Here is a 23,330-nt window from a genome sequence, read left to right on the forward strand (position 1 = left end):
TGTGTACAGGAGCTGCATGCTAAAAGATCTTTTGTTAAAAGGGTTGGCGTAATAAGCAAATGCTTCAGCCAATACCTTTTGATTAGCCTTGTCTCATGCTTTCTTGCTTTGTGGTAAATCTTTGTTCTGTCTTCACTGAGATATTTGAATGCTAATCAATAAAAACATATCACTCAAAAAAATATATATGGCAGAGGGTGATGAAGAAGAGTGCCGCAGGTAGTTCTGGCTTGCATGCTAGTTCGCTTTCATGTTAAACTGCAAAGGAGAACAGTCATTTCCAGCACTGTTTTGCTACTGAAACACAAAAATTGCACAATGTAGTTTTTGTTGGTACACATCAAAAGTTGTTTTTTCTTATACAAATGACTCTTGTCTTGTAAAGTACATTAAATGGTAGTGAAAACATGGAAGTTTGACTATACTGATGCAAATCTGACAACATATTTAAGGAACTTTTAATCCACAAAACCTTAATTTTAACAGATGAAAAGGTTTGGAGAAAGCATTTTGCAAGTTAACTTTAGCGTATGGCTGTATGTTTGATCAGAGAAAAATGCCAAAGCAATTAAGAAAAACTAATAGAATATTGTACATGGCAGACCTCTGTTTTGCTTCTGCAATACATGCATTTTCCTCATAAAGGTCTGCACATTTAGCTGTGTGCACTGATGGTAACTGACAGTGGAATTTTATGGTAGATTTAAAGACTCAAAGAGCTTGTTTTGAAATAGACAAAGGAAACAGACAAGAATTCTTACTCCTTTGATAATGTCATTGGCAATGCACAACCTCCTAGAGCAATATATTTAAGCATATTTTAGAGGTAAAAAGAAATTTAATATATGTAAGTAAGTAAGTAGTAAGTAAGTAAGTTTATTTATTAAGCGCTTTTCATAGACAGGTAGTCACAAAGCACTGCACACAGAGATTAAAATAAACAGTACGATAAATAGCAAAATGCACAATATACACAATATAGAGTTTAAATGTAAATTAAAAATATAAAAATGTAAAAAGCATTGGTCAACAGAAAGCTTGTTTAAACAGTAAAGTTTTTAACTGTTTTTTAAACGATTCCACAGAGTCAACCAAGCGTAGTTGTAGAGGTAGACTGTTCCACAGCCTTGGTGCCAAAGACTGAAAGGCTCTGTCCCCTTTCGTCTTCAGATGTGTTCTGGGAGCAACCAACAAACTCTGAGTCTGTGAGCGGAGACGGCGAGCAGTAGTGTATTTTGTGAGAAGTGCAACTGCCCCAGCAAATAACCCATATTTTAGCTCGAGCTGATCAAGGAGGATAAAGGCATTTTGAGAGGAAAGGTTTCCTCTCACTTTTGTGAGTGAAGTAAATATTGGGCATAAATACACAAAGACATTGCTGCATTATCATTTTCATCTATTTCACAGTAGTAAAAGTGAAATTTGTATTAACTTTGTTATACAGCAATAAAATCTGTGAAAATAGTAGTGGGAAGCTAAGGTGCAAAACATTAAATCTGACTGAGCTATTCCATTGCAGAAATACATAAAACGTCCTGATCCTATCCAGATAAAAAAAGGTGTTATAAAGTATTCACCGCTAATTTTCCTAGTTTACAATGGGTAACAAATGAAATAAAAAATCTATAAGTGGTCTCCAAACATATACACTGTTGTTCTGTCACTTTTACTTTGAAATATGTTCAAGTATATGTTAGGAAGGAACAGTAAAATATAATGCCTGACTGTGGAAGAAGGTTTGTAATGACCTTGAAGGCTCATCAGTATGTAATCTTTTCACTTGTAATTACAGGGGGCTTTCAAGACAGTGAAGGGGAATATATTTTTTCTGCATTGGCACCTACATTGACACATTCTCCCATGAGATTCTGTTTGATGTGAAAATGGCAGACTGCACAAATGTGTGTATTAGTGTGAAATTAATTTCTCTGCCATTTAACAGCATGAGGTGATATGTAGTGCTTATTTGTTTGAGATTAATGTATCTCATATTTTCTGTTTATAGACAAGCATGAATGTGCATTCACGTAGATTAATGTAATAAGAGCTACTGCAAATTATCCTAGCATGTAGAACTAGTATATAGTAGTTAGCTAGCTTCCTGTGTTCCTCATTCAACAAGCAGTGATTTACTTTGTTACGGTGTGACCTCATCATCTAGGTTCTACGATACCCCACCTCCACCTCACAGCAAGAGCAGCCAGCTCACATACACATACAGAGAACATACTCATGGTCACCCTGAGACACACAGAACAGAATCGAAGGGGTCTACGCAGAGCTGGAGAGAAAGAGAGGGAGAGAAAGAGCGAGAGAGAAAGCGAAACAGACGAGGCGAAGGGGAGGGAGTGTGGATCATGCATGTGCATTAACTCAGCACAGCAGCAGCAGCAGCAGCAGCAGCAGCAACAAACAGAAACAGCAGCAGCACAGGAGGAAAAAAGAGAAAGAAAGACAGAGAGGGGGAACTGGAGGGAGGGTTGTAGTCTCAGGCACAAGAACAATAGCTGCAGAGGACTGCTTTCCATCTCCACTAAAAGAACAACGGAGGAGTAATAGAAGGAGGAGGGGGTGGTCATGATAGTAATGAGACAATAACGGAAGAGAAGAGGCACACTGTAGTCAGTGAGGACTGAAACCAAGGCTCTTCCCTTCTCTGCTCTCCATGTTTTTGGGGACTCAACGTTCCCTTGCCTTATTCTCCAAACCCAGAGGAGGATGTCTGTGTCAGGGAAGAAGGAATTTGACGTGAAACAGATCCTCAGGCTTCGCTGGCGCTGGTTCAGCCATTCATCCCAAGGTTCGGCTGGTGGAGGAGGCGGTGGGGTTGGTGGTGGAGGAGGTTACATTCAGCAGGATGGCCTGGACCACAGAGGAACGCCTGTCCAGGGACGACTGAAAAGTCACTCGCGGGAAAGAGGTGTTGGAGGTCTCCGGAAGACTAACAGCCCAGTACACAGCATCTTGGCACCAACGCCAGGCCCCACACCTGTCTATGTCAGAGCAGGTCATCAATCATGGCATCATCAGCAGAGCACCATCCAAGGTTCCCAGGCCAGCGAAGATTCTTCAAAGAACAGTTCTTCTCCCAGTACAACAAGGAAAGATGACACAAACACTGGCCAAGAAGATGTAAAGAGTTCCACAGAAGACCCTGCAGAGCTGGAGGCCAGAGAAAGGTATGACTGTTATTAGGTGTTAGAAATTAGGAGACTGGGTAAAGTGCTATAACGGTCACTTTTGATCATGTGCTCAGTTAGCAGAGACTGGTTATGGGATGCTCTTTTATAAATAGATGGTTTCTTCAGGTTTCACAGTGAAAATATAGCTACTGAATAAAATAAGCAACTGAACACATTAGGCAGTATCCCCTTGATTAAATTTTTAAAAAGGGTTTGTTGTTATCAGTAAAAAAAAAAAGAGCACAACCCAACTTTAAATAATAAAGATATAACAGTCATACTTAAAAATGGCTAAACATTATGAAACTGCATTTTAACTTAAATATTAGCTGTGCCATTATGCATGTAGATCCTGTAATTATGCAAAGATTAAATGAACTGCACAGCCATCATTTTCCAGTTTACTCAGGCTATTCAGCTTCTACCATGGCTCACCTGGGGACAGCTCACTCTCATTGTCCACAGCATGTTAGGCAGGATGAACCAATAAAACATCCTTTTAATTATTCATTGGACTGAAAGCTGAGGCTTTTCCTGCTCCTCTGACTGTGTTGTGGTCCAGGTTACATGCACAGTATTCCTTTGCAAGAGTGTTTTTGTTTTAACAAGGCACACTATGGCATTCTACTATAGAAATATAAAAGGATAGCTGGAAGGAGTGATTACATCACATAACAAGTACTGGACCTATAAAAAGAAGAAGCAGGGCAATCGCATGAATTATCTAGACTGCCGAGCACAACTACATCCACTTTATGAGCTAAAAGCTATTCAAGCTAGTGGCTGGTATATGATGTTTGATTTATTTTCTAGCAGAATGTTATTACAAATCCTATACTGAAGTGAGTTTTACAGGTATAAATCCTTCCCCCTGCCTTTTCATGTTGTGTTTTTCCTCTGACTTCCATGTGATCCTACAGCTTCTTCCAGGAAGTAAAAAGGTTCTATAGGAGTTCTATATGTGTGTTGCTGTGTGTGTATTTGTGTGTGTGTGTGCACGCGTGCACACACTGTCTGGCAGAAGACTAAAAGCCCGTCATATTAAAGATGAAAAGACCAAATTTCCTTTTATCTCGGCTGTGACATTCTAAGGTGAATTGGTCCTTAAGCATTGCTGATTCCTGTACGCTTTTGTTCTGTACACCTGGTGAGGAAGTGAACAATGAAAGTAAACCTTCCCCTATGTTTTTGTACAGAGCTCAGTGAGAAAAAAAAGCACCTAATTCCCAATACATAGTCTCTACCTACAGCCAAAAACGTGTCAATATGAATTGAATAGATATCACAGTCAGTGGATGGTTTGGTTCTCGGGGAAGAACATGAATAATTCTCAGCTAAGGTACAGTTTTGGAATCAATTCAACATCCTGCACTGTGTGTTGGCATAATTGGCAGATGTTCATATTTTTTGAGTCCCTATGTGTGAAAAGTGCATGCATAAAAGATGTGACTCACAGTAAAAATGTGTAACGCTCTGGCTCTCAGGGACCTTGAGTTCATGCTGGTCATGTAAAATACAGCACAGTCGTCACATTCACACGATTCTGAAATATTAAAATGCTTCTGTTTTTGTTGGAGCATATACTCTGCTCTTGTGTGTTTGATTGTAGCCTTATTCATTTAAGACATTATCGTGAATTATTTAACATTTTGTTTTGCCAGCCTAACCTGTGAAAAATCTAAACAGAACACGACTCTTCAGTACTGACAGACATTTCATCATTTCCCATGTTAAAATTCGCCCTGTGAGCAAATGCTTTATATGATGAAGAGTCCTATATTTTTTGATCATTCAGAACAATAAATAGTTGGAAAGTAAAATTTAGTCGTGAGCAGTTATTGCAGAAATAAATAGTTGCATTGCATAATGCCACTTTTCAGTCACGGCTGTGCTTAATGGAAATACACCAACTCAATAACGGTGAAGGAGTACTTGCTGGAAATGACTTTGGGATGGATGTATGATGTAGCCTGGTGAATTAAACCAGTGGCTGTGTCACACATCATGGCTCACATGTTCATCTGCAGCTAAGCAGATGTGTGGATGTCACTGAGATATGCACATTCATTTACTCTACCAGCTGGGTGGCCTTATTATGTCTTACATCATAAATCCTTGACACATAATTTGTGACAATCCCTCAGGCTGAATCTCACAAATGAGTTCTGCTGCCAGTGAAAAACACAAAAGTTTGGCCTTTTGCTACAGCTAGGAAATACCTGTCAGTCATTTTGAGATATATGCCACTCGGTGACTAGTTTTCATTCATATAATGTCTTCGTCCCACCATTTTCTTTCATTCATAGTAGAATTCACAACTCAGATTACTGTCAAACTGAATTATCTGGGAAATTCAATGAAAACTGTGCACCTCTTGTGGCTGTATATTTACAAGATTATATGTAACATGGTTATACCAAAGCGTATAGAAAGACAAAAAACTGACACATGCAATGAGTATTTAGATAATAAGTGGAGACAAAAAGTCAGTGACACATTTATGCTGTGGTTACAAAACATTTACTGTCCAAGTTACTTCTACATACTGTGTTTGGGAGCTATTGAATCAAATGTAATATAGTAAATGGGTTGCTGTTTCCCACACTTGCTCTTAATGCCCCAAATGCTGCATCTACATACTGTATATTTGCTCTGTCCTCGTGACTCTCATCCAGATAGCTTCTTTCTACAGTTGACAGAAAATATATGGCAGACGTTAACCTGAATGGAATGGAAACCCTGACCTTTCCCACATAAACACTAACAGTGGCTTGAGTCAGCGTGCTGTTACTATGAATGATATCTCAATTCCCTCTCCACCACCTTGGAAAAGAAATACCACCACCTTACCCCCTGTCAACAGCAGTAATTCAGATATTTGTCCAGTTCTTCATAATGGCGCAAGGCTTATTAGGTCTATGTGTGACACATCCAGTTGATGCATCCTTAAGATATTTGTAAACTGCAAAACACAAACTTTCTGTTGTAATCTTTAAATTACAGCCTCAGGGTTTAGGTGCTTGTGTTATTGCCTATAATAAATTGTGAATGTTGTTTGCCCAATCAGCGTTCTGTATGCCAAAGGCAATCTTAGATGGAAGCTAAAGATGAAGCCAGAATTATCATAAAAAATTTCTTTGTGCTTATACAAGGCTTTGAGCAATACTGAGAAGACACACATTATGTGCCACCCACATTTGGTAATTTCTGTTCAAATGAGACATGAATTTTTATGAATTTTCCGTGGATACCATAGAAGGGGCCATGACTTGGTTCAGCAGTTTCACTCACAGCACTTTGCACTGAAACAGATTAAGGAGGTTCAGACTGCGATCAGTTTTATAATTATGACAGACTAAAATATAAATTAATCACAATATGCACAATTACATAGCATTGGTAAGATTTAGGAAAATGCCACATTTACCACATTTAGGGGCGCCCTTCTAAAGTATAGAAACTTCAAAGTTACAACTATAAACATTATATAACAAGTACCTTTAAATATCCAGTATATACAAGGTTCAATACAAGATCACTGACTAATTTGTTTAGCCACAAACATCAGATTTATATAAATTATGCACAATCCACAATATGTCATCCTCATACCTTATGCAAGTTAACCTGCCGCCAGCAAAGCAGTAAAGAGATTTCTGCTAAGATCTGCACATTTTTTCACTTACAGGACGCCCCCAGCTCCTAATACACACATGTGCATGTGTTTGTGTTTGTGAGGACGCTCATCTTTTACCCTTACCACCCCCCCCCCCCCCACACACACACACACACCCTTCTGCTAACTGCATTCACCCTGGCCCATTCGACTACAGTCAGAGCAGATTTCCCAAGCTATGGTGGTAATGGGTATGCCCACAATAACAATGGCACAGGAAGTAAAAAAAAAAACATCACCAAAAAGCTGCAATCTTCAGTGACACAGGGGAAAAAAGCAGAGAAAAAACTATGTTTGTGCAAAAATATCATCTCAGTCTCGATGCCTGGATCAAGTTATTACAGCCAGTGTATAAAATCTTTCCAACATAAAGCCCAGTGGCAGTATACTGACTGTCAGAATACAGAAAGAAAGGGATCTCATCGAATATATAGAGCTGGCACAAGCTGTATAAAGCTTTGTAGGAATTGTTGGATTTTCCATACAACTCAAGCTACTCAGTAGAATTCTGGGGAAAATGGCTGCTCTAATCCATTTTCAAAGATTCATTTCACATTTGGCACTCACATAGAGAGATGGAGTTGACATCAGTTGGAATAAGAACGAGAATTTCAACAACATATCTGACACATAACTTTTATAGCTAAAGGGTTTTAAAAGCTGATGACAAAACTACATAAACAGCCTAACAATCCTTCAGGTATTTTAAATGACCTGCTCTCTATTATTATTTATTCATGTATTGTTTTTCATATATTTATCTGTATCTTGTGGTCAAAAGTTACACAATTGGGCTACAAGTCCTGACAAATGCAATAAATATTGCATTGCCTCTGCCTCACCTGCATAGTGGAATTTTTAAATATGCAGTGTCTCAGAAGCAATTAGTCACACTTTGGTGTGATAGCTCTGAGAGGGTGTGAGGAGCATATGACAAGACTTGGGGTGATATGCGCTCAGTGAAGGAAAACTGATGTAGTATAAGGTGTGATGATAAATAAGGCAGAATCTCCAATTGTGTTCTAGTTTTTCTTATTGCGCTTTGTCTTATTATTTAACTTCTTATAGTTTTGACTTTAAGTAGATGCAAAAAAAAAAATGCTTCAGTTTGTACAGTACAAAAAAATCTGGATGCTCGCTGACAATGCGGCTTTATGTGGATTGCTTTGTAGTGTGCCTTGTGCAATGTAGAGCATTGTCTGTACAGCAGCTTCTTTGGAGATGGGTGTTCTAGGGTTTTAGTGCCTCTATAAAAATGGGCTATACCTGTGATGATCCAGCCCACTATTGGAAGCAAAATATACACCTCACAGCAAATTTACTGCTCCCTAGAATGTGATACCAAAGCAATTAGTGTCGGAGAGATTGGTAGGCATGAAAAATCCTTACAGCATGCCTTGGAGCAATACAAAAGCAATGCATCTCAGTTTTATGGCCCAACTGTTTATTCAGTCTTGTTTGGTGTTCCTCTCCAAGACTCCGGAGTCAGTAGGGAATATCCTGACAGGGCAATAAATTACATTTGAATTTAGCATAAAGTCTCCCAATAAAGCTTAGACCATAGGATATGGTATAACTAGTGTGCTGTATAAACAATGCCTGGATGGAAAATGTTTTTGCTTTTAATAGTGAAAGAGGAGAAAGTCACACGCTCGGCTGGAAATTTTTATAATAGCGTATTAATCAGGATGTCAATAAAACGCCCTCCATCTTTCCTGCAGTATCAATCCCACTGCATGCCAATATATTGCTCTGCCAAGCTTTACAGGGTTTTCGGTTCATTTGTATTGACAAATCTGTAACTTCACCGGTTTATGCAGCTCTCATATCAGCATATGAGTAGTAATGAGCGGGGGACATAAAGTGTTGCTTAAAATAGCAGTGACATTTTTTTTCTTGAGCACTATCAGTCTTTACACAGTAGAAGCGCCATGAGATGACTGTAAATTCCCCCAGAGAGACGGCTTGGGTGTTTATGTAGCATAACAAACAACTCTAAATGTCATTGAGTAGACTTTTCCTGTGAAGGACACCAAAGTGACTGGGCTGCAATATTTTGCCATGAGTGTGAGGGATTACTCGGATGCCTATAAAACAGCATGTAATCTAGCAGCCTACGGGGACGGGGACTCAGCCTTGCCACAATGCTGTGAGAAACAGGCTGGTTCACTTGTTAAGTCGCTGTTTTTTTGGAAAACACACATGCACACCCAGATATGCAGAGGCACACAGGAACAGACAAAAAGGCATGCGCGCATTCTCGCTGCAAAGCTGTTGCATTGATTGTGCTGCTGGCTTGTCCCATTGGACTGCAGTGCTTAGTTATCCACTTATGTATGGAGTTTAGTCCATAAGAGTTTTAATTTCAGCTTAGAGTTGCAAGAAAGATGCAGATTCACTGCAGGGAAAAAAGGATTCAGGAGTGCAATGTGTCCAAATAAGCTCTTTTGTGTTGTTGGTAATTTGCTGTTTATCTCGCTGTGTACAGCTATTTAATTTTGTTTTTAGTTCATATTTGGACAGAAAGAGTTAACAGCGAGTGAGAGTAATACACTTTCTTGAATAATTTGTCACAGCGCTGCTAACTTGTGTTTCATGTCTTCTAGAAATGGAGTCGCTGCTCCTACATTGGTATTAGATTTCATAAATGACAAAATCATGCAAAAAAAAACAACCCATAAACAAGCAAAAGCAAATAATAAAAAAATCCAGATGAATGGCTGAATTAAACAGATCACAAGCAGATCCACTGAGTGAACACAATGGATCTGCTCATACGTCTATTCCGCAGCATATTGTGTTAGCTCAACTCAACTCAAACAAACAAAATATAATCTTTTTTTCCCATTTAAAAGTAGTCGATTAATATTTTTGCTTTGTTGCCTAGGCAGCTTTTGAAATTCCAAAAAAAAAGTCTCTTCTAATTTTCTGATGATGGGAAAGGTATACAAACTCAGTGTTCACTGGTTTATATCCTAATTTCTATTCCACTGTGATCTAATTACACCATTGCCCAGCCTTATTCCTGCATTACAGCTTATTCATGGACAAACCCTGTGATCCATTGCATGACGTTGTCAATATTGGAGCATCCGGCCCTTAGTTGAATGGCTGAATAAAGAGATCACATGAAATCTCTTGAATGCTAAGAACCATTGTGTTTCCTCAGTGGATCTCCCTGCATATTGTGTTAGTTCATCATAAACAAACAAACAAACAGACAAACATTTAAACATGCCTAGATTCCATACCTATGCGGGGGGGGGGGGGGGCAAACTATCTTAATGCTGTGTTAAAAATGCAACATGTTGATTATACCGCACAGACTGTAAAGATGCTGCAGTCATACAGTCAGGGTTAATTGTTTTTATATTTTTAAATTACACCACGTCTTTTTTTCTTCCTCTCTCTTTGCTCTTCTTCCACAGGTTGGTTCTGAGCACCTTCTCCAGAATGAATACCAATTCCTCAGATGAGTTTTTCCAAGCCACAAACCATGCGGAACAGACATTCCGGAAAATGGAGACCTACCTCCAGCACAAGCAACTGTGTGATGTCCTCTTGATAGCAGGGGACCACAAGATACCGGCTCACAGGTTGGTGTTTGTGCCTCTGTCTGCTTTGATTTCATTAATTACTTACTGCTTTAGATCAGAGTTAAAAAGAAGCTCATCTGGATGCACTTCATTAAGATAGCAATGCAGGCAGTCAGACTTTGGTCTGGACCACAGTTTGCAATAAATTTGGTCAGTTTGATCTATATGGGGGATAATTGGATGAGCTTTGAAATTCAAAGAAAGTCTCTTCTGATTTTCCGGTGACAAGAAAGGTATGCAAACTCAATGTTCACTGGTTTGCATTCTAATATCTACTCCGGTGTGATCTAATTACACCATTTCCCAGCCTTATTCCTACATTAAAATCTGTACATGGACAAATATTGCAATCCACTGCATGGCATCTCTTGACTGCTGAGAACCATTGTGTGGATCTGCTTGTATGTCTATCCACATGGTATATTATGTTAAGGATCTGGTATGTTCCACAGTGCCAGAAAGAAGTATCTTAGTAACTTAGTTGCTTGAATTTCTATAGCTGGATTTTTAAATTCTACTTTCAGATACAATCATGTAAAGCAAAGTTTAAACCATAAAAATCCATATTAGAAACCGTAAGGACGTGTGAATGTATGCTGACTGATTTATTCATTCACGTTTCCTTCATGAATCCACAAGCTTGTTGCTTGAGCTTGCTAGACAAATTAGTTAACATAATTACAAGTCTGACCATTGTAGCTATTAACATAACATACTGTATGTGGGATAAAATAATTTATCACAGGCTGACAAAGTGGAATCATACAGTGGTGGAAGGGGGCTATAAATCACTGTAAAATGGAATAAGTACACTGACAGTACATTATGAATATGGTGTATTGAGTCATGTGAGGCATGCTGTTATGAAGCAGAGCTTCATTTGGGGGCACTCTTAAAACCACAAGAACATAGATCTCCCACCAACATGTAACCCAATTCATTGATTTTTTTTCTTTATGGCAGATTGGTCTTAAGTGCTGTGTCGGACTACTTTGCTGCTATGTTCACGAGTGACGTGAGAGAGGCGAAGCAAGAGGAGATAAAGATGGAGGGAGTGGATCCAGAAGCCCTCAGATCCCTGGTTCATTTTGCCTACACTGGTGAGTGCTTATAAAGACATTCACTAGCCCTTGTAAGTAGTTATGAGACCTCTGAAATGCAGCATGATTAAAATGGATCAATAAGACAATTCATCATAGAGCTGGCAGACTGGGCAGGACTTCAACACAAAATTGCTTCTTTTTTTAAACTGGGCAAATGGCTGTTTGGGAAATATGCTTTAATCAAAATATCCACTTTTTACAGTTTAAAAATTGTGTGGTAAAACACATAATAATGGCTGTCCTTGTAAAAGATTTTAAGTGATTTCATTATTAATGCTATAATTTAGCTGTTGATGCCTTTTATTTGATTCAAATGTTAATCGCATAACTGCTTCCATGCAGTTTCGGTCATGTGTTGTTTTTCATGTAGTTTCCATGTTGTGACATTGCAGGTGTCCTTGAGCTGAAAGAGGAGACCATTGAGAGTTTACTGGCAGCAGCTTGTCTCCTCCAGCTTTCACAAGTCATCCAGGTTTGCTGTAACTTTCTGATGAAACAGCTTCATCCCTCCAATTGCCTGGGAATTCGTTCCTTTGCAGATGCCCAGGGCTGTGTGGACCTGCTTAATGTGGCTCATAACTACACCATGGTAGGACTATGAACAGAGCCAGACCACTTTTTTATGGTGGGCTGCATTATTCAGATCATAATAAATAATGGGACTGCACTCATCATAGCGCGCGCACGCGCACGCACGCACGCACGCACGCACGCACACACACAGGGGATTTTTTAATCATAAAAGACATAACTTTAATACAAATTTTTAAAAATTTAGTTTCATTACTGTGCACTCACAGGAAGTAATAACCAACCGAGTTCTTGACACCGCTTGTTAGGATTTATTTGTTTAAGATATGCAATTACTCTACATTTCTGTGAGAAATATTCCTGTTGGATTAGGATTCACCCACATGTTCGTCAGATAATTTCTTGCTGGTCATGCAGAACTGACAGCACAAGACAGGCGTTATCTCCTAAAGGACATCTGCTCACTCTGTTTACACAGTCCCCATCCAAGACCAGGAGGTTAATCTAATCATAAAACTGCACAAGAGGCCCAGCTTCCTGTTCAGTCACGTCAGTAATGAGCAGGGCTGTTCGGGCTTCCTGGAAGACTATCCTCTATCCCCTCAGCTGAAGATTTTTGTTTTGATAAGCTTGTTTTTTCCCATCACAGCACGGCAGCTTCCGACACCGTTTTCCTTCATGAAAGAATACTTTAATGTTCAGTATATACACGTTTAATATTATATAGTTTCATATTGCAATATTTTTCCAGCTGTAAAATACTTTGATTTCCACACAGGATTTCAATTAATACTTGACAATTTCAGTTTTGTAAATTAATCCTGATCTCAGGAAAGAATAAAGAGCAGTCTTTCTTGCAAACCAGTGCAAATTACATAGTAATCAAAGGTTTTTGGAAGGTAATTTTCCCAGCCTTGCATTAGTTTAAGCATTAGTTTTTCAATTACTCTTTCAATCAAATCAGTTAATAGCCTGTGCCGCTGGTCTCGCTTTCTGAGGAGTTTACTTGACTGCTGTGAGTCTGCCAGTATCTACAAACACATCCTTTTAAATGGTTATGAAACAAACTTGGCTAAGCTTTCAATTTTGTTGTAAGCTCTTCAGCATTTGCAGTTACAAATTTATTGGTTTAACGCCATGTCAAAGAGCTGGATTGAGTTTCTCCCTTCTCTTTAGCACCAGAGATCAATAGATGTCCCTAATTTCATTAAGGCTCTCCTTGCTAAGCTCTTAAAACCTGCCCTCAAAAGATAGATCAGACTAACACTGCAATGTGTCGCATGTTGATGATCAATAGCATGCTTGTTTCTTGTTTAATGCTTTCTACAGTGAGCACTCGATTTGTTAAAGATTATAATGATGAATCCTTTACTGCTTTGTTTAAAGCATAAACAGTGCAGAAAAATGGCCAAATGTTGGACATACCATAGATGCACATATGAGCAGGAATGTTTTATATATCATCTCTAATGGAACTGCCCAGAGACAAAGCCCTTGAAGAGGTAGCCATGCAGTGCTTTAATATTGCCTGGGCTTCTGGCCAATAAATGGAAGATTAATCTTTAGAAAGGCTATAGAAAACAGCTTCCATCAAACTTGGAACTGGGCACACCATTGGTGGGATTGTAATGGAGGTTTCCAGAGCCTGTTTTTCATTAAAGACTTATAAAGGCTTATTGGTATCATGTATGATCAGCAGAAAAAATGCCATATTAGCTTAAGAGGAGGCTTTTCGGAGCGAATGCTCTATACCAGATTGATTTGTAGTCTGTTGTTATGTGGATCATTTTATTTACTGAACTAAGTTAAACAGATGATGGCTTCATCTGTTCTTTGGAAAGAAATAATTTGAGAAATGGAGAGCGATTCACTGCGGTTATCGGTTATTGGAGATAAAGACCTCCAAACTGGCACTCTCTATCTCTTCACGTTCATTTTTCTTCACCTCTCTGTCCTTGTCCCACTTGGACCTCAGAGATGTAGAAACATACACAGACACACACAAAATGCTGCACCAAGCGTACTCCTCGGCTAATAACTGATGATTATCTGTCTCCTCTGCGTCTCCGCAATGTTCCAGGAACACTTCCTCGAGGTCATACAGAACCAGGAGTTCCTGCTGCTCCCCACAGCTGAAATTGTTAAGCTGCTCTCCAGCGATGACATCAATGTTCCTGATGAAGAGACGATCTTCCAAGCTTTGATGATGTGGGTGAGGTATGATGTCCAGAATCGACAACAGGACCTCGGAGTGCTTCTTGCTTACATCCGCCTACCCCTACTTCCTCCACAGGTGAGACAGCCGATCAGGACTGTAAGTCGCTTATGCTTGTGTTAGAGCTTGTGACTGATGATTCAGATGGTACAAGTCAGCTTGGCTTCATTACAGAAGGTGTGATTTGTGATCTTTGATACTCTGTCCAGGTTGTAACTCCTCATTTTATAACTTTGTTAACTTAAAATGAATAATGAAAGGAATAGAAATAATAACTAACACTGACAAACCAAGCTGAAGGTTTGTGTAATACAGCTATACCAGTCTAAAATTAAATTGTATATTTACAGACTGTAAATATGCTGTTTATGTGATGTAAAATTATGCTGTATTTCTGCAAGTAAGCACTGACTTACAACTTGGTCATCTTGATTTAAATAACCTAACAGGAAACAGATAAGCATTTTTGACAGATATGAAGCATGGACATATCTATTTTTTTAAACGCTATTTTATTTTCACTGACAAATTGCTTTCCAAAAGTAATTATGCTCAAGTTATTTTTTTTATTATCAGTATGCAGGAAAGTAACCTGCAGCATTATTGTTTGCAAAATGAAAAATATGTGGAAGATATGGTACATAAGGTTTTTCATCCATGGCTTGGGAGATGCCATTTGCTGCGAGGCAAATAAACAACAGAAATGAATCATTGTTTTTTTTTCTTCTCAAAACTGGTAAAGTTCTTTTTAAGTCTCGCAGGCATAGCGGTATCAATGAATAAATGCAAAAATATATGAAAGTGAAATGTCTGAAAAAACCCACATAAAAAGCAACTTCACTGCAGTTTCTGTGTTGTGCGGAAATGTAAGAGTGCTACTATTTCTCAGAATAGAAAGAAAAGTTTAGCTCTTCTGCAGTGCATTTACAAAAAAGAAGTAAAATCATGAAAATATGGTGTGTTTGTTATGTTTTTGCTGTTTTATCTAATTGCAATAATTGATATAGTGACTTCCTTTAAAGTAATAGTTTGATGATAGACAAAGATTAGATAATTTTGTTTTTGCGTTCACCCCATTTTAATTAAACATATCATAATCTTAATTTTCAATGCTGTTTTGCAGTTATATATATCTGACATCTTTTCCAAAGGGATTTAAAATCTACACATTATATTAAAAATACCATTCCACAACAGAGATTTCTATAAATACCATAAACATTTGAAATTTTCAGCACACATTATAATGCAGCTAATTTTTATTTTCTTGAAATATAGCTCCTTGCAGATCTGGAAAACAACAAGATGTTCTCTGACGATCTGGAATGTCAAAAGCTGCTAATGGAAGCCATGAAGTACCACCTTCTACCTGAAAGACGCCCAATGTTTCAGAGCCCAAGAACAAAACCTAGGAAATCCACTGTTGGTGCACTTTATGCTGTCGGAGGAATGGATGCTACCAAAGGTATCCGACATAGTAACTTACTGAAAAGACTCTGAAGATGGCTTTGCCAGATGTATAAAAAGAGAGAGCTAGCTTATACACAATTGTTCTAAGTGTATGGCAACACAGGTTATCTAAATTGCGGTATTTTGTTTTATTTCAGGCTCTACCACCATAGAGAAGTATGACTTGCGAACAAACACTTGGGTCCAGGTTGGAGTCATGAATGGGCGCCGGCTGCAGTTTGGTGTGGCAGTGATAGATAATAAGTTGTACGTGGTTGGAGGGAGAGATGGACTGAAGACGTCCAACATGGTGGAGTGCTATAACCCCGTCAGCAAAGTGTGGTCCACCATGCCCCCAATGTCAACACACAGACATGGGCTTGGTGAGTGCATATAACTGGCCAACAGCATATTGTTATTTACATCGGCATTCATGCCTTTTTAGTAGCGTTGGTACTATGTCTGTGTTCTGAAACTTACTTGCCTTTCCATGCACATACATGGAAAGAATAATGTAGGAAAAATGTGCCATACTTCTTTTTCAAATGGAAAGCTATAGGTAGGAAGAGCAGCAGCAAGACTTCCATACAGAACAGAACAGGAAGCAGTGATAACAGCTCTGATGCTGGTTAAATCAGGCACAGTATAAAAGGAGGACCTAGGGTAGAGGCGGGTTGCAAAGTAGCTTGCAAATGCCCAACAACTGTAGGAAGTTAAAAAAAATTAAAATAGCACATTGCATATGAGATTTCCCAAATGAAAGCATAGAGGGTATCAGCTGAACTCTTTGCTACTGTAGGCTGACACTGAGATCATCTTATCTGCCAGGACTGTGGTTGAATTCAACTTTGTGACTTTGTCTTGAATATTATGCTGCCTAATGCCAACTAACTGGAATGATCATTTCATTACAAACTGCAACCCATCAATTTTCAAAAAAAAAATAAAAAAAAAAATCATTAATTGCTTTTATTTCATGATGAAAAATCTTTTACAAAGACATAACACATATGGTTCTATATGTTTCAGGTTTCAGCTCAGTTAACCAAGCAGATTTTTTGAAACACCAAACAGGATACATGTTTAGTAAGGTCACAATTGGTAGGCTGTTCAGAAAAAAAATCTTTGACATATACCTTTGATATTTTTTCCATTCCACTATCAAAGCTTGACAAGCTGTGCTGGCCCTGCTCTTCCTTACCCTTCCCTGCCCAATAAATCTCATATCAGAAGCATTTTGATTCACAGTTGAAACAGGTCTGGGTAACAGAGGAGGGAGATCTTGTCAAAGCATTCAGCTCACTCACACAGTGTGGTCGGAGGTATCAGCAAGCCCAGGAGATCACACTGTACAGATTACCTGCGCTGCCTTTGATCTTTCACGTACCAAATATCTCTTGGTGCTTTGCTTATCTTGTGCATATTTTCATTCTGAATATGTTTTAACTTAGTGTCTACCAACATCCCCGCATAGCCATTTCCTGCTGTGTGCTTTATGGGTAAAGAAAAGGAAAAAAACGTGTTGTTTTTTTATCCCCAACCCACAAGCCAGTAATAAAAAGAAGCCTCACTACAAGACCAGTTTTCATTTGACAGTGTTTATGTCACTCGAGGTTCTCTGAATGCGGTCTTGTCCTCATGTTTCCTCTAAATAATTGAACTCTCACCAAAGGAAATAAGTGTTTTCATATGAAAATCCATTGTGCTAAAGCACCCTGTGCATTGACGCTGGTGGAAATAACCATTCCTATGTGACTGGGGGATGAGGAATAACAAAGCAGTTTTATAGTCTTCCTGTTTTCTGAATAGCTTTGGCCAGCTGGTTGACTCACTCTGCTCCGTTCTAAAATGAGAAACATATCTCTGCTCAGACTCTCTAAGAATAACATTCACTTGGAAATCTTTGGACTTCTTTCACTGATTATTCTCTTAGATGTGTTTAAGGTTTCCGTGTTCGAAAACCTTTTTCATGTAATTTTGGCAAAAATGTTTGTTTCATTTAACCTCAGTGAGGTAAACACATGAACATTTGAAACACCTTAATATAATTATGCAGACAAAATCACACATGATCGAAACACGTATATAAAATAAAAAATAAATAATAATTTATTGAATTTTAATAATAAATAAAAAATTCTCTTTATTTCGTTTTTTTATAGTAGCAAATATTTATAGCGTTTGATTTTTCCATATGCAGTATCTAATGGGACAATTCATCTTATTTATCTTTACAGCATTAATTGTTTGGATAGCATTCATTTCTTATTTCTATTTCTGCAGGTATTGCTGTGCTGGAGGGTCCCATGTATGCCGTAGGAGGCCATGACGGCTGGAGCTATCTCAACACTGTGGAGCGCTGGGACCCACAGGCCAGACAGTGGAACTACGTGGCCAGCATGTCGACACCACGGAGCACCATGGGAGTCACAGCACTTAATGGAAAGTAAGTTGCTATGACCCCCATCTTTGTCTAACCTGTTTGACTATCCCATCATAGCCTTTTAATTAAAATGTGCAACCTTAAACTTTAATGCAAAGTGTGCTATTGTATTTCCGCATGCCTGCCTCTGAAGCCATTGCCCTCTGCAAATTAGTACTAAGAAGGCAGACATTTGCAGGCAATTCACACTTAAAAAGGAAGCCTAATTGGAGTATGCTCTTTTTTTAGGGTGCTGCCGTCCATAAATTCTACTTTTCTACTTGACTGAAGTAAACTTGCATATAAGGATAGCACAGTTAGTCTTTATTCCTGCACCTCTTAGTCAGTTTTAGCTATTGATTTGCTGGAACATATGTTTTTGCAAGCAGTAAACGTGCAGCTGGATTTGAGCATGAAATAAAACAAGCATGGTTGTGTAACTCACAGTGCAGTGGTCCAGGAAAAGCTGGAGCGCAGTATTAATGCACTATTAGTTCGACAACATTGTACTTCCTTTGTGGTCTGCGTCAGATATACTCCAAGGTGGCTGTGCAACAGTGCAGCTCGGAGCAAAGGCTGCTCTGATTAGAGTGGTAATTTATACAGTATAATCTAGACTCCATAAATGCAAAACACTTGATGTATTTGTATGTATTAAATGCCTTACAACACAATTTAAAAGTAAATTAGGCAAATAACAGACCAGCTTTCGGTGTAATTTGAATATGTTTGTGTGCTGAAGTAGAAAAGAAGCTGCTGCTCCTTTGAGCTACAAGCTACATTTAACCCACTGATGTTATCTTTTCTTATCTAAGAAAACTATCTTTGAAAAATGTTCTGCTCAGCGCCGTATCATCTACAATCTGTCTTACTATCACTGTTCTGATAATGTTTAGATAACAATTCTGTTTCGAAGCACGCAGCGGCTACTCATTTGTCAAATATTCGTTCATAATTTTGCTTAATTTACTCGAATCTTTCAGATTATTTGCAGTTGGTGGTCGAGATGGAAGCTCCTGTCTTAGGTCGATGGAGTGTTTTGATCCACATACCAACAAGTGGAGCATGTGTGCACCAATGACCAAGAGACGAGGAGGAGTGGGTGTAGCAACATACAACAACTTCCTGTACGCCGTGGGCGGACACGATGCCCCTGCTTCCAACCACTGTTCTAGACTCTCCGATTGTGTTGAGAGGTCAGTAAATGCACGTCCTCATCTCTAGAGTACACAGAAGACAATGGTGTGTTTGGACTGATGTTCACTGAACTCAGTAATGGGTGGGGTCAAGTTAGGAAAATTTCTCAAAGGAACAAAAAGGAACTCCTCTTGATCCCCACCCTGTTCCTGCATTTGGAGACATGTCTGCATTACGCAATACCATATTGTAGAGACCACTGTTGCGACACATGGTTTTATGTTATAGTATCTGGCACCATCTGGTGGCCACAATATCCTCTTTAGTCCAAACCTGAGGTAGACCCATTGGCGTGATTTAAATACACGTAAATGTTTTGAGGGTTTTTTGGCATAAAATACAGACATCATTTTTTCTAGGACATCACATTTTACTCAGATATTTATATATATATTCCCTCTTGTCATGGTGATGCACTGGTCAGTACTGTATAACTTTAGAGGTTTATACCTACTGGTTGAGTAGGTCCTTTCAAGAGGCTGAAACTCCAGATACACCCCTAGTACAAAGAACAACTTTACTGTTCGACCCACATGTTTCAGCCTGTAGCTGAAACAGCCTGTAGCATTCTGGTATTATGCAGTTCTTCCACAGTGAGTGTGTCTAGATAAAAGACAAAGATAAAAGGTTGTGCAAACAGAGTAGAGATGTCTGGCACAACTTTCAAGGTACACAGAGCAGAGCAAAAGTTGAAAGCGGTACAATGTTATTCTTCCATGAAGAACGAGTCTAAAAAAGATAAAATGTTGCGAGGCTACAGGCTGAAATGTGCTGGTCAGGCAATAAAGTTGTTCTTCATACCGCATGTGTTGCTGGAGCTTCAACCTCTTTAAACTTTTGTTCTTTTCTTTGCACCTTAGTAGCAGATGAAGTTGTGAGTAGAAGTTTTCAGTCTTCAGTCTTCCTCCTACAGTCCAAACACACATTTGGTAGATTAAGTGGTGATTATGTACTTGAGTATATGGTAGTGTGTAGTCTCTCTGTGTTAGCCCTGTGACCTGTTCAGGATGTACCTTGCCTCTTTAACTTTGCCAACTGGGATAAGTTGGATGAGCCGTTACAAGAACAGGCAGTTATTCATCTGTTAAATTCAAATATAGAATGTAGTATCTGCTCAGCTGCATTATCATGTGATCGTGGCTGTTTCACATTTTCGATATACATTGTTACTGATGTACTTTTAACAAGCAGCACACAATACTTAATAATAACAACCACAATTCACACTTTTTTCCCATAGTGGACAAATTTTTTAACATTTGAGTGACTGTTTTGTTCATAAGCATAAAAAGTAAATCAAATGATGTCTCTTAACTTCCAATATGGACAAACAGATGAAAAAAAATCTTTCTGTGGAAAATTCTGTCTGATGAGTCAAGTTCTCCCTGGACCGAGCATCTGCCAGCTGCTTTTGGAAAGACAGCTTTGTCTTTTGCTTTAATGTTTCACTTTAGTTCTCTGTGACCATTCAGACATCTGTGATTAAAGAGGAGGAACATAAGGCCGTTCCAATTAGTGGGGATGAGATGCTGTTAGACTGACTGAGTAAATGAACTTTTAGAGAAAATGTTGTTTCGCCATACTGAGTAATGTAATGCAACGGCAGTTGTTCAACCAAATATTTTAATTACAGGTATGACCCAAAGACGGACACCTGGACCACCGTGGCTCCCCTCAGTGTTCCCCGGGATGCGGTTGGTGTTTGCCTGCTGGGTGACAGGCTTTATGCAGTGGGCGGATATGACGGCCAGTCGTATTTGAACGCTGTGGAGTCCTACGATGCACAGAACAATGAGTGGACTGAGGTAATTGCATTAACTCAATTTAATGAAACTGCAAAAACAAAGTTATGAAATATATTCCTACTATTTTAGATTAAAGAAGTATGAAAAAAATCCAGCTGAGAAAAATAAAAAGTTTAAAAAGTTATAAAAAGAATAAAACTTTAATAGAACTGCAGATATTTTGCTAGAACAGTTACAACCAACATCACCGCATCTGAAGTGACTGAAGCCTATCAATATTTTATAGTTGCTTTTCTTTTTGCATGTTTTTTTTGTTTAAATTTTGACCCTTTGACCTCCTTATCAGCATGAAGTAAAACAGGATTTTTTTTAAAAAGCCATTCTTACATGAAAGACTGATGTGTACCTATCTGCCTTTCTGTAGGAGGTCCCTCTTAACATTGGCAGGGCAGGCGCCTGTGTGGTGGTGGTGAAATTGCCTTGAGCGTTTTGTCTCAAAACAGCATGGGTAACAAATGAGGGAGCAGCAAAGAAGAGTGGACAAACAAAACAACAGATCAAGGACGGATCCTTTGAGAGTCATGCTTTTATTTTTTCTTACTTTAACTCGGCTCTCCAGAATTTTCAGAGGGAAACACAGACAGAGCCTTGCCCATAAACCAGTGTTGCTATCATTAGTGGACATGCCTGCCCACTGGGAAGGACTTGTTCAGAAACTGGAATGCACTGCACATTCTTCACATTCTCGACCAATCAAGAATTTTCATAGACTCGGCCAAGCTGCGGCGAAGCAGCGCCAGGCCTTTGTTGTACGGCTTTGTTATACTAGTTTTATGAAAAGTGACGTGAATGTCTGCAAGATTACATTTAAAACTTACAGTCTGAACAAATAAGCCAAACTCCAGGTTAGTTTACATTTCTACGCAAACATTTCGTACCAGTACCATCTCACACAATATATTTTTGGGATTAAATCTCCATTTATAGCCACTATAATGAAAATTGTTGTAACAAATAGAAATAACCGTACCAGTGTCTTTCCTCATGGGTGGTCAGAATCACTTCTGAAGCATAGGAGACCACTGTGAACACCGAGGGTTGAAGTAAAGCAATGAAATGATTTTTGTTTTCTGAATAAAATATTTAGACGTTTTATTGCTTTTATTTTGCTTTTTTTAAGCCTGTAGCTAAAAAACACCAAAGTCATTTGCTTGTTTTAGATGTCTTGTTACTAGTTACACGTTCTAAAGGTTTACAAATTTGTGAATTACAGAAAAATATATCATATTGATATTTCACATTGCTGTACAGATTTTTGTGAACTTTCTGAAATGACATCTGTGTTTATAGGATCATGCCTAAACCAGCGCCCTCAGATCACTACAGTCATTGCTGTTCATTTGGCTTCCTTCCTGGGCATGCTAGCCGAGTGAATGTTTCGTTTGATTTACATAATATTATATATGACGATCATTACCGTCCTGTCTGTATTTTTAAGGATATAAGACCTTCTGAGTTACATAGATCTTTTTTTTTTCATCACAAACCCTTGCAGTGGAATCAGGTGCATCTAAACCAGCTATGTGAATCTATGACAGCTTTTATTTTACACGTTACCTGCAGCACTAGGAAACCTGATTGCCACAGCACTTCACTATTGCAAATGTTTCGAATTTTTACATTTGTAGTTGGTATATCTGTTTAGAAAAACGAAACATTACGACCTTCTTCTTAATAATTTGTAACTGTAATTCGAACACGTTCTGGGGCCAAATGCTAATGTTTTTATCATAATTTTGTACAGCATGACAACCAATAAATAAACTGACTTCAGTCTTCTCTGCATGATCAAATCCATGTTTAGAGCTGTGGCCCCACACCGGGCACATTTTCATTACTCTTGTTGTTCTGCTTCAAGTAAACATAACTGATTCTTTGACTAAACAGGCTTGGAAGCTGCTTTGATGTGTGTCAGCGTTAACCTTAGTTTTGTTTTCGCTGCAGTGCCCTCTTCTTAAATCAAGCAAGCATGTTTGTTGATATTGCTGGTTTTTTTCAATCTCCCATCAACAGAATGAGGACCAAATGCTTTTGCTTGCCTTTGTTTTTTCCCCATTGTTTACCCTTCAAATAGTCCCTTCAGCCCACCATCCTCTAGCTTGTTTGGTAAGATTTCAATCACTTTCGCATACATAATATTGGCTTACGTGTCCA

The 23,330-nt window shown here is 38.7% G+C and overlaps 1 protein-coding gene across 1 annotated transcript; it reads left to right on the forward strand.

The window, feature by feature from the left end:
- The first annotated feature begins 164 nt into the window (after window positions 1-164).
- On the forward strand, window positions 165-22,949 carry klhl4 (kelch-like family member 4). The gene is made up of 11 exons (XM_085135512.1): window positions 165-3,179; window positions 10,287-10,454; window positions 11,418-11,554; window positions 11,950-12,146; window positions 14,169-14,381; window positions 15,582-15,768; window positions 15,911-16,135; window positions 18,036-18,198; window positions 19,158-19,370; window positions 21,005-21,176; window positions 21,541-22,949. The coding sequence occupies exons 1-11, from the start codon at window positions 2,719-2,721 to the stop codon at window positions 21,598-21,600; spliced, it is 2,196 nt and encodes a 731-aa protein (XP_084991638.1). The 5' UTR covers window positions 165-2,718; the 3' UTR covers window positions 21,601-22,949.
- Window positions 22,950-23,330: the final 381 nt, after the last annotated feature.

This window comes from Neolamprologus multifasciatus, chromosome 2 (assembly GCF_963576455.1).
Source record: "Neolamprologus multifasciatus chromosome 2, fNeoMul1.2, whole genome shotgun sequence".
In the NCBI taxonomy this organism is placed as follows: Eukaryota; Metazoa; Chordata; class Actinopteri; order Cichliformes; family Cichlidae; genus Neolamprologus; species Neolamprologus multifasciatus.

Coding starts and splice junctions, on each gene's coding strand:
- klhl4 (XM_085135512.1), top strand. CDS start 2,719: ATGTCTGTGTCAGGGAAGAAGGAATTTGACGTGAAACAGATCCTCAGG. Junction 10,455..11,417: donor CACAAGATACCGGCTCACAG/GTTGGTGTTTGT, acceptor TCTTTATGGCAG/ATTGGTCTTAAGTGCTGTGT. Junction 15,769..15,910: donor AGGAATGGATGCTACCAAAG/GTATCCGACATA, acceptor GTTTTATTTCAG/GCTCTACCACCATAGAGAAG.